Consider the following 18,391-nt stretch of genomic DNA (forward strand, 5'->3'; position numbering starts at 1 on the left):
AGTAACCAAAAATGCTTTCTTGGAGCTTTTCAGTTCAATAGATAATCTATTGAATCTTTTTTGTAGTATGTGTATTAGGGGTCCCAAGTACTCTGCTGGGGAATGGATGTTTGGTGGCACATAAGACACACACCTTGCTGGGATGTAACTGAATCTAAGAGTGGTGTTTTTTTTGCTTTTGTGTTAGGATAACTGTTCCATCAGATAACGTGGTGATGAAAACTACTGGCTTTGGCATCCTGTGTATGTACAGATGATAGTGGTGTCACTTACTGGTTGTCATCTCATTTAATTTATTCAAGTCCTTGGAGCCTCAGTTTCCTTATCCATAAATTAAGAATATTAGCGCCTACCTCTTGGTTGTTGAGTATTAGTGTAATTTTTATGCAATATTTAATTAATAAGCCCAGTAAAAATATGTAAAATGGATACATACCAAAGTAATTGAGCTTTACATTTTTTTTCCTATGAAAATGACTGTGCCTTTTGAGAAATGGCAATTTGAAGGATATATTTGTATTTTTTTTTGGAAGGTGATGTTAAAGCACAAGAAATGTATGTAAATCCTTTATTTCCGTTATCCCCTCCCTACTACCTTTCTAACGTGGGTGAGCCCTAGCTTTTAGTCTCTGGAGCCTTTTATTCCTTTACTTTATGTGGAACTGTCAATAAACATACTAACTGTGTTGCTTTCTTTTGTCTACTAAACAGGAGTCTGAAGTCACTTGTCCTCTTTGTGTTGACTGTCAGGGTAGCCACCGACAGATTTGGTAACGTTCAGTTCGTTACCCAACCAGTGACCCAGAGATGCTGGTCTCTTGTAGCTCATGAATAGTCCCTGAGGAATTCAGTTTTTAAGTTCACTGTTTATTAGTCACCTCTGATTCTAGAAATAGCTATCATAGAGGAATACCAAAATTCTAGGCATATTGTCATTAAAAAAAAAATATTCAGTATAGCTGTTACATTTTTTATTTTATTTAGAAATTTTCCTAGGGGAATATGTCTTAAACTTTAACACTGTACTGCAGTAGCAATATTCTGCTTAGTTTACTGTGTCAGTTTGAGTGCTCCAAGAATCAAATCCCAAAATGGGATTTGGTCTGTGCAAGAGATTTATTTGGGGAAACACCTTTAATGGATAAAGGGGAGACTCTTCAGACAGCAGTACAAATCTGACTGTGTAGAAGGAGAAAGGGAAGGTAGGATTGAGTAGGAAGAGCCTCATACTGCAGCATACTCCTAAGAAAGTTTCAGCCAGGCTGTTGGGGAGTCCTTGGGACTGTTGTCCTTTAGAAGAACCCCTTATTTGGTAGGAATGGCTGTGTTTGTAATACCCTTGGTGTGCCCAGTCATTGACTGGGAATAGCCCTAGGGAGATGTGTCCTGGGGAACCCCCAGAGGATCCAAAAGTATAGTTTGTGAGTCAGCTATGTCTGCAGTAGGTTCTACTAAAAGGAGATCCAAGCTGGGCAAGTCCATGACTGCCACAGTTAGTAACACCAAGAACCATAGTGGTGGAAGTGAAAGTGAAGTCGCTCAGTCGTGTCCGACTCTTTGCAACCCTGTGGACTGTAGCCTACCAGGCTCCTCCGTCCATGGGATTCTCCAGGCAAGAATACTGGAGTGGGTTGCCCTTTCCTTTTCCAGGGGATCTTCCCGACCCAGGGATCAAACCCGGGTCTCCCGCATTGAAGGCAGACGCTTTAACCTCTGAGCCACCAGAGAGGTACACAAATATTGTTTTATTTATCATCAAATGGTATCATTCATGAGCACGTGGTGACATTGAAAAGTCAAATAGCAGTTAACTTAGCTCAATTAACTCAGGTGATAGAACCAGAATTCTAACTTAGGCAGGATTCTGACTCCACAGAGTGTCTTAAGCATTTAAATACCTATACCATACTGAGTACAGGCATAGACTATAAAAATTCTGCTAAACTTTATTTCGTGACTTAACTATATTCTTTTTAGAAAGTTTCATGAATCTAAAAATGTCTAATTACCTTTCATCATACTAGTTTCCAGAGATCGATTTGTTTTCATTAAAGTATATATATTCAGAACTGTGGCTTTACTGTTTGAATTTTGATGCATGTCTTCACTTGTCAAAAAAAAGTACATTATGCTAGTTACACTCCATCCCCCTTTTCTCCCAATATATGAAAGTTGTACTACAAATCTCTAGCTACAATAAGCAATTCTCCAAGGATGAAGAAAGAAAATGTACATACACACAGGAATTTCTTTTCCAGGACTAAAATTGACGTTTTATAAATAATTTCCGTGTTGCAAAGTTGAGACTAAGAAATCACAGCAATTCAGTGATATGCATTTGGCATGAGTCAGTTTTAGTTCTTAGTGCTTTTCATTGGAAATGGCATAAAAAGTAAGATTTCTTTGAATTTTTTATGCTGTGGGCTTACAAGAGACATAAGATGTTTTTCTCTTATAGATGTCTGGCAGTGCATGGCAGCAGAAGTAACGAAATGGTCACAAACCCCAGCAGTACTTCCCAGGTCACAGGCACCCTTAATTTTTAAAGAATCTAGAAACAACCTAAGCAGTTGATAACAGGTCATTTCTAGGTGATAAAGGATATTTGATATGGGGTGTTGGTTTTCTTTCCACACCTAGCATTTTTATAGTCATTTAGAGACCTACTTCACATGGTGGTGGGTTTATATGTGTTTAAATATGTAACCTAACTGATAATTGAATTGTAACTCTTTTCTTTTCTTGATGTTTGACATTGATTTTGAGGTCTGAAATGTTTTTGTCAAGCTTTTTTTCCCCTGGCTCATTTTATATATAAATACTTCCCATAGTCATTGACTTCAAAATAAGGGCAGTTGGGAATGCCAAATGCAGCTACTGTTGAAAAAACAAGAGAGAGAAGGAGAGAAATTGTGAATTATAGTATCTACTGCCAGAAGTACTTATGCATTTTTCTTTCAGACACCTTTGTATTAAATTAATTTTACAAGCTTTACTTAAAAAATCGCCTGCTTTGAATGTAAAAATTGGGAAACTGTAGATTGATGCTTTAGAAATTTAGTCTAGTCTTTCAGTGACCTAGTAGTTGATATGAAAACATGAATTTAAAAATAAATAGCATATTGGCTAAACTGTACTATACTCATGAAAGAAGCCAAAAAATTATGGATTAAACTGAATCTGAAAATAATTATAGTTTTGTGTCCTAAACCAGATTCATTTTTAAAATGAAATGATAGGTCCTTGACCCTTGGGGGTGCTTGGAATAAATATGGAACACAGTATTGTTTTTAAAACTATTTTGCTTTTATAAGCTAAGACAGATGTACAAAAAAGATGCAGTTTTTATTTTGTATTGGCAGCTTCCAAATATTTAGTATCTATTTCCAAGAGTTGCAATTAGTAAAGCTACCATGGTACTGAAATCTGCACATCCCACAAGCTAATTATATTTGCAAGGTCAGAGTGAATACATATTTTCAGAAAAATAAAGGGTTATATAAATATGTGTCTTCTACTTGGCTGTTATATCACAGTTTGTTGATCTGGAGTATAATGTGTACAATTCACAAATTTGTCTGATAACAGAAAGTGGTGTGTGATTGTGTTTATTTTACTAACCAGTATATTCACAGCAATCACTTCCAAATATCTCTCCAGTAAAGATGTGTTAATTACAAAACAGACAAGGTCTTCTATTATATTAAAGCTACTAACAAGAAGACAGCAGGAATCACACATGTAAATAGCATCATCAACCCCTATTTTAGTCCTCTGTTTTGATCTGTGAGTTGCGCATAGACCAAAGGTGCTATTAAAGACTGAGTGTATGAAATAGGCAGCATTATATGAACAAAATTTATTCAACAAGAAAACAGACCTTTAACATGAATTTAACAAGCCTGAGAAATTATAAACTATCATATGCTGCAGATTCATGCAGTGATAATAAACAAAAAAGGAAAGTAAGAGGTTTCCCTAAGCTAGCCAAACTGCTAATGGTTTTGTTATAAGCTGTCTACTGTTGCAGTGACCTCTGAAAAGTCTCAAGGCACTTGTACCAGAAAAAATTAAGTGGTCAGGCTGGTGAACAGAGATTCAACGTGGTGCGTAGGACTGTAGCACAGAAAGGAATTATAAAAGTCTAGCCTCATATTCCTGAAAATATTTGTCATACTTTAGGTTGGAAGTTTTTGTTGGTACATATAAAGGAGAGAGTTTTTTGGCAAAGTTTTTTGGCTAAATTACTTTTTGGATTTATAAGCTTATGACATAGGCTGAACTGGTTTAATGTATATAGGGATTAAAAAATACCATTCAGAAAATTCATATAGCTCGAAAAAATGGATTTTGCCTCTTCCCTCCTCCCATACCTTAAATAATCCTAGGGGGTTCTTTGTTCAGTATATTGTATCTAAGATTTCCATCCTCATCCATGGAGTGACCACTTTGCTGTCATTCTGTTGCATCATGCTGTAAATACATAAACATGGAGAAGCGCCTTCAGCTTATACACACCTCCAAGTGCTCACTAGGGCTTTTTCTTGAATCTTAGTGTGGCATAATTAACACCTTCTTCACCCATTGCTCATTAGCGCACCGGACATTAATGAGTCTATTTTGATAGTTGTTCTGAAGGAGAAACTTACTTATTCTCACAGTGCAAAAAGCAATTATAAAATTGTATAGAAATTAAAATGTAGACTATATCGCCATATTTATTTTTTATTGCATGCTAAATCTAATTTTAGTCTGCAGGTTGTTGAACATGTTAGTTTCCTTAAGACAGTTGCTATAGTGATGGCAGCAAATTCCTTTGATCTTGGTGTAGTTATTCATTTTTTGTTGGCTATCATATTGTCAGTCAGAAATTGTCAGTCTAAACATTTAATTTCACATAGGTTGGAACAGCATATTAAATTCTTGAATTTTTCTCTTAATTTTAAAAAGAATTAAAAAATTTAAATTTCAGATTGTTTTTAACTGGTCACAATATCTATTTAACTGGTATTTCCATTTCCTTTTTATGAAGTTTCATACCTGTTTATAATATTCCAGAGAAATATTAGAGACTTTTTCCTGTAAAATAGCTGGTTTGCTGCTTTCGTTTGAAGGCATTCTATATAAAAATACATCGTGATATATAATGGAATTTTCATAGTTTTGTAGGAGTTTTCTTTTTCTATAAATTGTATTGAAATCTATTTGGAATCAAACTATTTTAAAAAACAGTTGGACCAAAGTGATGCCTTGCTCTTAAATTATTTACTGCTGTTGGTTAGGGAATCAATTCTTAATTTTATATTTATTTAAGTTGTACTTCTGTCTATCAGAATAGTCTCTTTTCCCTTCTTTGGCCTACATTTTATCTTATTTTTATGTGCTTTTTAGTAGAAAATGTTAGAAAATTTTACTTTGATATGTTTTTTAAACAACTGATAATATCTGATTAATGCATGCTTGATAGTAGTACTTACTTTTATTATTGCTTTATGAAAAATATTTAAAAAATTAAGTGTAAGCAAGAGGTATAAACCTAGGCCATATTTATTTATACATAAATGTGAAAATTAAGACTGAATTACAGTTATTGTATAAAAAGAAAAAAGTTCTCACAAACTTTTAAATCATGCATGTTCTGGGGATACTTGGTTTTATTTTAAGGCAAGAAGAATCTTTGGGGAAATTCAGACTGTTAGAAATAAAAGCAAAAGGCAAGGTTGATTATTTACTTATTTATTTATCTGGCTGCTGGAATAGACAGAGGGCTTAGACTGCGTCCCTTGTCATAGTGCTTTGAGCTAAGTTTGTGTACTTTCATACCTTCGTGCAGCTTTTCAGAAAGAGTGACTCTTTCTTTCAGTCTTGTTCTTGGCATATAGCATTTAGTAATATACTTCCTTGATGTTTCAGACTTTATTACATTCCAATTGCTTATTTTGGAATTTTTTTTTTAACTTAGTATCCTCAAACAATAATTATACAAATGAGAAACAGTCTAGTTGACAACAGCTTTTGAAACATTGATAAATCTCAATTGTTTAGCACTTTGAAAGGCAAACCTAGAAATACTATTGTATCCTGCTTTAAGATATTTTTATATGAAGAACGTATTGAGTTTATTCTCTAGGTGATTGATTTACGTTCTCTAAAAGAGACATGTGTCTTGAGATCCCAGGTTCTTTGTATAAAACTTAACAACATTTAAAACCTTTAACAAGTTCTTTCAAATCCATGATAATGAACAGAGAAAAGCATTCAGATAATAGGTGATTCTTGTTAAATCTCTTACTATATAAGAGCTAATTGATGATTTGTATCATGTAAGGATTTGAAGTTTTTCTCTACAAAAATGTTGAATCCACCCAGCAAAAAGAGAATACCTATCGTTATTTGTTTACTTTGAACTTAGAACTATATTATTCTTTACCATGTTCCTAACTTAAAGCATAGATGACCTTGGTTTTCTTGTATTGTGCCTCTTATTCTTGAGAGTGGTTTGGACACTTAAGGCCATCAGACAAGGTATAAAGTTTTTTATAGTCACAAGAAGTAAAAGGTATCTGACTAGAAGAGAATACGTGGAGCAACTGCCTTGCTGGTTGTAATTTTGTTGTCATTTCAAGTATTGTGGTAGTATAATTGATGTGACAGGGCTGGGCTTTAGATGTGGTCCCTTAGCTTGTGCTCACTTTCAGTTTTAGTTTCTCTTTGTCATTCATTTTGATTAGGTAAAATTTAGGTGACAGACATGCACACCAATGAAGGCTGTTTGGTGTAAGTTTAGTAATGACGTGTTTCAATAATAAAGATGCAAAGTTAATATTTTCCTTTACTGCTTCATGAAAATTGCAATAATTGGTGTCACCTTACATTACAAGATAGAGGGTGGTGTGCTGATGGCACAGTCAGCAGGGGTTCTTTTTTATTAATATTATAATTAAATGATTTTCTGGAAATAGGCCAGAAACAGATGCAAGTTGATCATGCCTTGTCCACTGTTGCTTGGCATCCTCACTTGTTTTTTAAAAAAGAAATGACCTGACACCTTGTTTTTACAGGTTGTTATTGATGCCTTCAGATTGATCAATGCTAATATGATGGTCTTAGGACATGAACCAAGACAAACAACCTCAAATCTGGGTCACCTAAACAAGCCGTCTATTCAGGTAATGCCTGTATTTGATTACGTGTTAAAACTGTTTTACATTTTAAAAGCCTGTTATAAATGACCAGTTTAGGATCCAATACTTAGTCTTTTAATTTGTTTTGCAATTAATTTTTCTTGTGCTTTAAAAGGAGTTTATGAAAATAGTGTTGCAAAAGTTAGATTTGTTGTATATGAGTGCGCTTTTAGTGATGTCTTTAAACTTTGCTAACAGTTTGAGGACATCCTTTTGGGGGGCATAGTAGATCCTTAATCTTGAGAGTACCTTACAGTTTTGTTGGTTAACAGTGTAGTAAAGGACTGATAGGGGTTTAAATGGAGTGTTAGGTATCATAGTATCATTATTGATTGGTTAGTAGCCTTTTCTCTTAGTACCTAATGGTACATTGCTGTATACTTTAAGGGGTTCCCAGAAGCAGTTCCTAAATAATACTTAAATATTTCTTTTTTTCTTTTTTTTTTTTTTTTGCTTAATCCCTTCTTTTAAAACAATTCATACAAGACACAGCTACATACTGCTTTCGATTAGTTTGTATCTTGTTCTTTCTAGTGATGTCAGCCACATTATTAAAGTTATTTAGACACTTAGTATCCTCCTGAGTGATTAGTGTTTTCTTTGTATCGTTCACATACCTCATTGTTTTTACACAAATCTTTATTGTCTGCAAAAATTATTTTAATATGTTTTTAAATGTACCACAACCTGTGTCCGTATAGTTAATTGCTTCTCTGAAGATTAATTAAAAGGACAGAAATACCATGTTTGGTTAAACAGAACACACAGGACAGAGACATTATAGTGGCTATTGCTGCTCCACTTCTGAAACCTTGCTCTGTCATGTGGTTGTCTTTGGGGACTTGTGGCTTTGACAGTTAGCCATGGTTAAGCCTGGCTATACTTTGATAACTTTATACTTTCAGATGCTTAGTTTTTCAGCAGTCACTCATCTGAAGCCTTCATCAAAGTGAAAAAAATTTTTTCCCAAAGGATTGAGGTGTGTTGCTTTTGAAAAAATTATTTTAGACATCAGAGAAAACTACAAAGTACAATGAGTATGAAATAAGCTACTAGTGTTTTTGATTGGGTACAGACAAGCCCATGCTTGCATGTTCCAAGAGAATATATTATTGGACCAGTTTAGCCTGTGATAATGACCTTTCTTGTAAACCCCCATAGCATCATACTGCTTCATTATTTTTTTGCAAAAGGTTAAGTAGCATCTCACAGTCTTAAGATCATTGTGATTACTGCATGGTGTGTTTCTGCCAGAAGTTTCTACTAATTGCAAGTCAACAGCCACCTGTTGCAGATACTGTCTTTTAAATTTAAATACTGCTGTTTAACCTTAAAAATTGAGTGTAATTAAATAATTAAAATCTGGTTCTTTTTATATCAGTCCAGTTTGTATTTTTTACCTGGTAGTCTGTAATTTAAGGTGAACCTTATGAAGCTTTCCAAACTGAAGTTAAAGGGACCTGTGTATATAACAGCTATAGCATCATTGTTTTTCATTTCTTCTTAGTTTGTTTTGCCTTCCAATTAAAATCTGTAAATATATTTATTTCACAGTTTATATAGCGCCCATCAGGAAGATATCTATCTGGGTGCTTTGCAGTTTTGAGACAATTCCAGTACTAAAACACTCAAATGGGATCAAGCCAAAAAGTGACAGAACGAGGGCACACCTTAATACAATTTATTAGTTTTCTAAGACAAGGTAGAAAGAAAGCAACCTAGAAGAACTTGAAGTGAATGGTGTTATTCATAATAGAATTTTAAGATGTGTTGGCAGAATCTGTACCTCAGGGATCAGAAACCTTGCAGAAAGGCCATGCCTCTTATTTTGGAGGAAAATTAGTTTGTGTTTAGAGGGATCTTGTTCCTAAACCAACTTATAAGTAGTAGGAATAGCAACCTGACAGGTACCATCAGCCCTCATGCTGGTGTTTGCTAATGCTTTTGCTAATGCTTTGCTGATTTTTTTACTATAACATTAGGGTTATATTGTAACTACTATTTAATATATAGAAGAAAGTTCAAAATACCTTAAGGTAAAGATTATAAAATCACATATACAAGTTCTCCTCTTTGAAAAAATATATATTAAAAACTGTGCCTATGTATTTACACCACAATGTTAGTATTGATTGCCTTTGGGTAATAGGATTATGGATTTTTTTCTTGTTTTTCCTTCTCTGTATTTCTTAAACTTTTTGCGGGGAAACATACTGCTTTTAGAAGATGTTACTTTTAAGCACTAATAGCAATGGTGAAGTATCTACAACAAAACAAAGCTAATAGACAAAGTTTATATGAACTTTCATGTTTTAAATAAGAGAAGTCACTAATAGAGTCATTTCCGATAGAGAGGGAAAAGTGTAATGCCTATACTGTAGAGTTTTCTATTAATGTTTGTAACTGTAATACTATTTTGTATGTGAAACATTTGACCAATATTGTCAAATGTATAGAATTGAGAATTAACAAATATTTATTTTATTAAACCTATTTGACTAAAAATTGTTCAAAATGTCAAGTCCTTAAAGGTCACAGTTTGTATGAAGATTCATTGTCAGCTGCATGGAAATTTACTAACTATTGATGCATAGGTGCATTGTACTAGGTTTGTGAGCCCCTTAAGTGTAGCTCTGAGTACAACCGCATTGTCTAACAGAATTAAACTCTTCAAAAAACAGTATTTTCAGTAGTTGTTAAGCAGTTGTAAATCAGTTGGTCTAGAAAGAACCATGTGGGCATTTTGTAGATGAGGAGACTTGAGGCCCAGCGTATTTGTGATTTGCCTAGGTTACCTCGTGAGTTGTAGAAACTATAAGCAGAGCTTCTCCTTCTTTTATACTGTATTTAGAAGATTCATTAATTCATTAATTTTGGCATAGATAATATACATATACAGCTCAAAATTCAAAACTTATGAAAAAGTATTTAGCAAAAATTATCCCTTCTGCATTTGCCATTTGCAGCCTAGTTCTCCACCCAAAAGGGAACAAAGCACATGTTTTGTTTCTTTTCAGTTATTTTATTTTTATAAAGAAAGCTTCATTTTAAAGTATGATTTAATGGATGATATTTAGCAGCACACTTTCAGTTTATCAATGTAAAATAAGGCAAACAGATTCATCTTTAGATCTAAATAAATATGCCTTAAGAGCATGAAACTTTTTTTTTAACCTATCAAGAACCTATAAATAGGTTATTATACATTTCATAAGCTGTGTGTTTTATAATATGCCTGTTTTCCACACAGTGAGCAAATGAAGTTAGAACTTCTCATTTCTCCTGAGTAGTCTAGACATTTCCAGAAAGTATGATTTCACCATAAAGATTATTGGTGTACTTTTCTTCAGATCTATTATACCAACAAAATTATAAAGCTCTACTCTAAAGATTAACTTAAATATAGAAATAAACTGAAAGTCAAATCAGTGGGATCTCAAAACTCCTCTTTGTCTAGTTACTTCTCCAGATTACTCTGTCTAAAATAAATAGCATCTTACATGGATATTGAATATCAACCTAGGAAGAACTCCCTTCTTTGAAAGTTTTTGACAGCCTTTGAGCAAAGAAAACAAGGGTCAGCATATCCACGAAGCAAATAAGCTAAGTCCCATTTTAGTAATTCTAAAATGTATTGTCCTAGAAACAGTGCTCTAAAAGGTGATTTAGCTTCCCAGGTCAGCCACTGAAAGCTTATAGCCCACAATATAAACAGTATAGAACAGAACCTTGCTTTTTAATAGTGCTTCTGTGAGAAATTGTTGCAGGTTTTGAATAATCAAGGAATGAGCTTCAGGACAAAATCCTGTTTTACTGAAGAATTGCCTAAATTTTTCTAAATCCATCATGTGTTTTGTTAAGTGTAGATTTAAAAATTAGGTATTGATGTTCCAAAATTTCCTGGTTATGTAACTTCTTTGTTGGCCTGATATACTACGGCATTTTCAACTTGGCCGTTTGAAGAGGCTAGTCTCCCCCTTGGTAAAGCTAATCTCTTATATTTGGTGTATGCTGCCACAACTTGTAATTCAGTGTCAACTAGATTGGTGAATTTGAGAAAATTCATTTTTCACTAAGCTAAATAAAAGAGCCTGCGCCTTTTGGGTTTATATGGAAGAAGGACTCCGTGGGGCCAGTTTACTTATGATTTGGGATGAATGTAATAGGGGCACACAGCAGGTGAGTAAGTGAAATTAGAAGATAGTTTGAGGATATCATTTGGATTAAATTTATATGTTTATTATTGTTCCTGCTAATCTTTCATACTACCTGTGTTAGTTTTACTACTTTTATCTGAATAATGTAATTGAAAATCAAGTAGGTAGTGCCTTCAAGTTCTAAACTGTGTTTTTCAGCAGTACAGTTTATCTCCAAAATGTGGACCTGTCTGTGTGCCCATTTGGCTGACTTCTGAATCTATTGGCTATACCATTACTAGCTTTATGGCCACTATGTAAAATTATACAGTTGGAGCACAGCATAAAATCATTTGTATGAGAGGTCAGTTGGCACCTGAAATCTAGCCTAAGCTTCACTCTGTAGCCCGGCTGTGTCTGCTTGGAGCACTTGGGCACCTTTTTTTTAAAGTCTTCCACCCAGAGGATGTACTTCCTAATTTGCATAAAGGTGAGTACCATTTAAAGGAGGCCCTGATTAGCCCCACTATTTGATCCTCACAGTAGTACACATATCTGTGCACTGAAATTTAGCTCACTGTTCTTGATTATTGAAATGAATAAGGATTTAATAGATCCTCTTAGTACTTTAATTTCACATGTCAACTATTTTATTATAGCAGATGTTAGAAATACAAGAATGGATTTTTGCAGTACATAATCTAAAACGGTTTAGTATTTGGTGGGGTGATTTTGCTAGCAAAGTTTAATAATAAGACTATGCTTTGTTTTCATTCTCATTCTTAAAGTACAAAGAATTTAAGAATTTCTGAGATATATTGTAGCATCATAGTATGGTAGAAAAAACATGGGCTTTGGAGTCAAAAAGTCTTAGGCTCAGACCCCAGCTTTGCCTTTTATTAGGTAGAAACTAGTATGAATTGAGATAAGTGTCTTATTACCTCATCTGTCAGAAATACACATGGAACCAGGCTACCTTACTGGGTTGTTGTGAAGATTAGAAGACTTATTTTATAAAGCAGATGCCAGGTGCTCATCAAATGTTTCCTTTCTACCCCTTTTTTTACCTCAGCACCTTAAGACTACACTATAAAAATCTAATTATAGTTTATCTTTAGATTTCTGAGAGTTAACCCCAAAGCCCTTTTTGTTTTTATACTTGAAAATGTATCCAATGTATATTTCTGTGCTTTAATGTCTTAGAAGGCTGATTAAGGAGTCCATAGAAATTGTTCTGGACCTCATTTGAACCTCTGCTGCTAAGTTATTTAAGCAGTTGTGAAGCATTTCCAGCACATGCAGGGTTATTGTTTCTTAATAAAACCATGCCATTAGCTTAAGTTTTTATTATGGTCTCCCTGTTTTTCTCGGTGATCAAGTACAGTGGAAAGAAGTATTTAGCCAAATGGGGAAGCAGGTCCATATTTTAGAGATTCAGCTTTTCTCTGAAATCCCCACTTTTGAACTTGAAGGCACTACCTACTTGATTTTCAATTACGGTATTTAGATAAAAGTAGTAAAACTGACACAAGCAGTATGAAAGATTAACAGGGACAATAATAAAGAAATATAAATTTAAGCCAAGTGATATCTACAAGTACTGCTTAGTGAGATTGCCTGTCACTAGACCCAGTACAGAACAGATTCCATTTTATTAATTTAGAGACAGGTGCAGACAGTTACTTTTCAGATATTAGAACCGAATTAAAAAGGGAAACTCCAGGTTAATGTTGTGGATGAAGGAATAATTATTTTATTACAGCTTTTTAGGCTTTTCTGTAAGTAAGAAAGAGCCCCTGCCTAGATGATCATAAAATTAGACTTAATAAATTATGTGTATTTATAAATTATGAATAGTTAATTTCTAAGTTAGATAATGATGAAGTAAAACTGTATCTGACTCTGAGCAAGGCTACTAAAACTGTTGAATCTGTGCTCCTATATCATGCTTTAAAGATTGTGTGCCCCATACCTCAGAACCTCACTCCTAAACTTTAGCGAGAAAAAAATAATTTAATATTTATTTTGGATAAAAAGTCATTTTTAGAAGATATAAAGGTATTGTGTACTGGATGTGTCAATAGTTTCAAACAGGTATATTTATCTTATTAGATGAAAAATACTAATTTGTCTTTTTTCTAATCATTTATCTATATAGGCATTAATTCATGGACTAAACAGACATTATTACTCCATTACTATTAACTATCGGAAAAATGAATTGGAACAGAAGGTGAGCTTAAATTTTTTACCTTAGAGGAGGAAAAACGTCTATTTCAAACAACTGAAATATTACCTGGTTTATTTGAATTTAAATTGTTGACCTGTTTCATTTATTATATCCAAAAGTTTTTTCATTCCTCTTGAATTGCAGCATAAAATAAAGGAATATTTTACTGGACAAATTGAAAGACAGTTTTACCTTCTTGGTATGTGCTAAAGCAGAGGAAGAAGTAGGAAACAAACATTCCAGCTTGGTTTTATGATAAATTATAAAAATCTTTCTTCTAGGTCTGTTATTTTTCTGATTAATTTATCTTCTCCATAAAATGACCTTTTGTCACTAAATTGCTAAATAGATAACTTTCCAAATTTGAAAGGAATAAATTAGATTGTAACTGTATCGTGTTTTTTAAAAAGTACCATGGTTACTTAGGATAATCTAAAGGTGAGTCAAAAGGGAAATGCATTTTAAGGATTTTCAGATATTCAGATCTAAATTAGTACACCTTTTTATAGTAGTAAAACGTGATACTTTAAAAATTACCTAGCATCTTGATGAATTAACATTTTTTCAGTTAAGTTCAGTTGCTCAGTTGTGTCCGACTCTTTGCGACCCCATGAACCACAGCAAACCAGGCCTCCATGTCCATCACTAACTCCCTGAGTTTACCCAAACTCATGTCTGTTGAGTCGATGATGCCATCCAACCATCTCATACTCTGTCGTCCCCTTCTCCTGCCCTGAATCTTTCCCAGCATTAGGGTCTTTTCCAATGAGTCACCTCTTTGCATCCGGTGACCAAAGTATTGGAGTCTCAGCTTCAACATCAGTCCTTCCAATGAACATCCAGAACTAATCTCCTTTAGGATGGACTGGTTGGATCTCCTTGCAGTCCAAGGAACTCTCAAGAGTCTTCTCCAAAAGCATCTCCAAAAGCTTCTTCAAAAGCATCAATTCTTCAACGCTCAGCTTTCTTTATAGTCCAACTCTCACATCCGTACATGACTACTGGAAAAACCATAGTCTTGACTAGATGGACCTTTGTTGGCAAAGTAATGTCTCTGCTTTTTAATGTGCTGTCTAGGTTGGTCATAACTTTCCTTCCAAGGAGTAAGTGTCTTTTAATTTCATGGCTGCAATCACCATCTGCAGTGATTTTGGAGCCCCCCAAAAATAAAGTCTGACACTGTTTCCACTGTTTCCCCATCTATTTGCCAGGAAGTGATGGGACCGGATGCCATGATCTTAGTTTTCTGAATGTTGAGCTGTAAGCCAACTTTTTCAGTCTCCTCTTTCACTTTCATCAAGAGGCTTTTCAGTTCTTCACTTTCTGCTATAAGGGTAGTGTCATCTGCATATCTGAGGTTATTGAATTTCTCCCAGCAATCTTGATTCCAGCTGTGCTTCTTCCAGCCCAGTGTTTCTCATGATGTACGCTGCATATAAGTTAAATAAGCAGGGTGACAATATACAGCCTTGATGTACTCCTTTATTGATTTGAAACCAGTCTGTTGTTCCATGTCCAGTTGTAACTGTTGCTTCCTGACCTGTACACAGAATTCTCAAGAGACAGGTCAGGTGGTCTTGTATTCCCATCTTTTTCAGAATTTTCCACATTTTGTTGTGAGCCATACAAAGGCTTTGGCATAGTCAATAAAGCAGATATAGATGTTTTTCTGTAAGTCTATTGCTTTTTGGATGATCCAGTAGATGTTGGCAATTTGATCTCTGGTTCCTCTGTTTTCTAAAACCAGCTTGAACATCTGGAAGTTCACGGCTCACGTATTGCTGAAGCCTGGCTTGGAGAATTTTGAGCATTACTTTACTAGCATGTGAGATGAGTGCAATTGTGCGGTAGTTTGAGCATTCTTTGGCATTGCCTTTCTTTGGGATTGGAATGAAAACGGACCTTTTCCAGTCCTGTGGCCACTGCTGAGTTTTCCAAATTTGCTGACATATTGAGTGCAGCACTTTCATAGCATCATCTTTTAGGATTTGAAATAGCTCAACTGGAATTCCATCACCTCCACTAGCTTTGTTCATAGTGATGCTTTCTAAGGCCCACTTGACTTCACATTCCAGGATGTTTGGCTCTAGGTGAGTGATCACACCATCGTGATCATCCGGGTCGTGAAGATCTTTTTTGTACAGTTCTTCTGTGTATTCTTGCCATCTCCTCTTAATATCTTCTGCTTCTGTGAGGTCCATACCATTTCTGTCCTTTATCAAGCTCATCTTTGCATGAAATGTTCCCTTGGTATCTCTTATTTTCTTGGAGAGATCTCTAGTTTTTTCCATTCTATTGCTTTTCTCTGTTTTCTTTGCATTGATTGCTGAGGAAGCCTTTCTTATCTCTCCTTGCTATTTTTTGGAACTCTGCATTCAGATGCTTATGTGTTTCCTTTTCTCCTTTGCTTTTAGCTTCTCTTCTTTTCACAGCTATTTGTAAGGCCTCGCCAGACAGCCATTATGCCTTTTTGCATTTCTTTTTATGGAGATGGTCTTGATCCCTGTCTCCTGTAAAATGTCAAGAACCTCCGTCGGTAGTTCATCAGACACTCTGTCTCTCAGATCTAGTCCCTTAAATCTATTTCTCACTTCCACTGTATAATCATAAGGGATTTGATTTAGGTCATACCCGAATGGTCTCGTGGTTTTCCCCAGTGTCTTCAATTTAAGTCTCAATTTGGCAATAAGAAGTTCATGATCTGAGCCACAGTCAGCTCCCGGTCTTGTTTTTGATAACTGTGTAGAGCTTCTCCATCTTTGGCTGCAAAGAATATAATCAGTCTGATTTCGGTGTTGACCATCTGGTGATGTCCATGTGTAGAGTCTTCTCTTGTGTTGTTGGAAGAGGGTGTTTGCAATGACCAGTGTGTTCTCTTGGAAACTCTGTTAGCCTTTGGCCTGCTTCATTCTGTACTCCAAGGCCAAATTTGCCTGTTACTTCAGGTGTTTGTTGACTTCCAACTTTTGCATTCTAGTCCCCTATAATGAAAAGGACATCTTTTTTGGGTAAAATTTGATACTTTTCAAATTACCTAGCATCTTGATAAATTAGCATTCTTTCAGTTCAGTTCAGTCGCTTAGTCTTGTCCGACTCCTTGCGACCCCATGAATCGCAGCACACCAGACCTCCCTGACCATCACCAACTCCCGGAGTTCACTCAGACTCACATCCATTGAGTCAGTGATGCCATCCAGCCATTTCATCCTCTGTCGTCCCCTTCTCCTCCTGCCCCCACTCCCTCCCAGCATCAGGGTCTTTTCCAATGAGTCAACTCTTCGCATCAGGTGGCCAAAGTACTAGAGTTTCAGCTTTAGCATCAGTCCTTCCAAAGAAATCCCAGGGCTGATCTCCTTCAGAATGGACTAGTTGGATCTCCTTGCAGTCCAGGGGACTCTCAAGAGTCGTCTCCAACACCACAGTTCAAAAGCATCAATTCTTCGGTGCTCAGCTTTCTTCACAGTCCAACTCTCACATCCATACATGACCACTGGAAAAACCATAGCCTTGACTAGACGGACCTTTGTTGGCAAAGTAATGTCTCTGCTTTTCAACGTGCTGTCTAGGTTGGTTATAACTTTCCTACCAAGGAGTAAGTGTCTTTTAATTTCATGGCTGCAGTCACCATCTGCAGTGATTTTGGAGCCCCCCAAATAAAGTCTGACACTGTTTCCACTGTTTCCCCATCTATTTCCCATGAAGTGATGGGACCAGATGCCATGATCTTTGTTTTCTGAATGTTGAGCTTTAAGCCAACGTTTTCACTCTCCTCTTTCACTCTCATTAAGAGGCTTTTGAGTTCCTCTTCACTTTCTGCCATAAGGGTGGTGTCATCTGCATATCTAAGGTAATTGATATTTCTCCCGGCAATCTTGATTCCAGCTTGTGCTTCTTCCAGCCCAGCATTTCTCATGATGTACTCTGCATGTAGGTTAAATAAGCAGGGTGACAATATACAGCCTTGACGTATTCCTTTTCCTATTGGGAACCAGTCTGTCGTTCCATGTCCAGTTCTAACTGTTGCTTCCTGACCTGCATATTCTTTAGCTTCTACTCATTTAGGGTTATCTTGAGTACAGTTTTTCTCTCAACTAGTTAAAATATTCTGCCTATTGCTTTTTGAAATTATAATCTGACTTGCTTTTTTCTTTCTTTATTACTGCAATTGGTCATCCTCCAAATAAGCTTCTTGTGTTTCTCTCTGAGAAAGACTTTAAAAAGTCTTAAAGACCATGAGTACTATTGGCAGCCAATAGGCTTTGAATACTACATGCACTCTGAAGTTCAAACATGATAAGTAATCAGTAGTAAACAAGATCTTACTAGTTGTAAGTGTTCCCCACAGAGTTACCTTAGAAGGGATTCCAGTGCATATGGTGTGTTGGAGGTGGAATAAGAGGGCTCCCTATAATACTTCCTCTTTCAACCAAATCACTTCCATTTTCTGGCTCATTTATATTTTGTGGGGAGCATGTGCCATGTAAGATTTTCTGAAGTTTGATAAACTATGGATTTAAAACTTCTAAGCCACCAATATACTCCCTCAAAAGTCCTAGGTGCTTGAGCATGGTTTTGAGTGAGGTGCTGCAGGGTCCATTTCTTCCTTGACCTGAGGGGAGACACACAGCTATAAAGCTCTCTTCCATCAGTTTGCTTTTGTTCAAAAGTTCATACCAGCTTTGGTAGATTTAGTTGATAACTGAAAGTACATTTTCAACACTTATTTTAATTTTATATAGACTAGGTACAGGCCATGGGTAAAAAGGGTACCACTCAGACACAAACTGAAAAATTCATTCAGATACATAAATATATTATAAATATGTTGTCCGTCTTATATC

General features: G+C 35.5%; 1 protein-coding gene across 3 annotated transcripts in view; it reads left to right on the forward strand.

Moving 5' to 3' along the window:
• The window catches only part of PSMD14 (proteasome 26S subunit, non-ATPase 14), a 111,174-nt gene that overhangs the window by 76,976 nt on the left and 15,807 nt on the right, over positions 1–18,391 (forward strand). For all 3 annotated transcript variants that reach the window (XM_086369735.1, XM_086369727.1, XM_086369717.1), the window contains 2 exons: positions 7,062–7,169; positions 13,479–13,553. In XM_086369735.1, the coding sequence (XP_086225861.1) occupies positions 7,062–7,169; positions 13,479–13,553 (183 nt within the window). The remainder of the gene's footprint in view (positions 1–7,061; positions 7,170–13,478; positions 13,554–18,391) is intronic.

The sequence above is a fragment of the Bos grunniens genome, chromosome 2, assembly GCF_055505025.1.
Source record: "Bos grunniens cultivar Pamir isolate PY7600 chromosome 2, Bosgru_T2T1.0, whole genome shotgun sequence".
In the NCBI taxonomy this organism is placed as follows: Eukaryota; Metazoa; Chordata; class Mammalia; order Artiodactyla; family Bovidae; genus Bos; species Bos grunniens.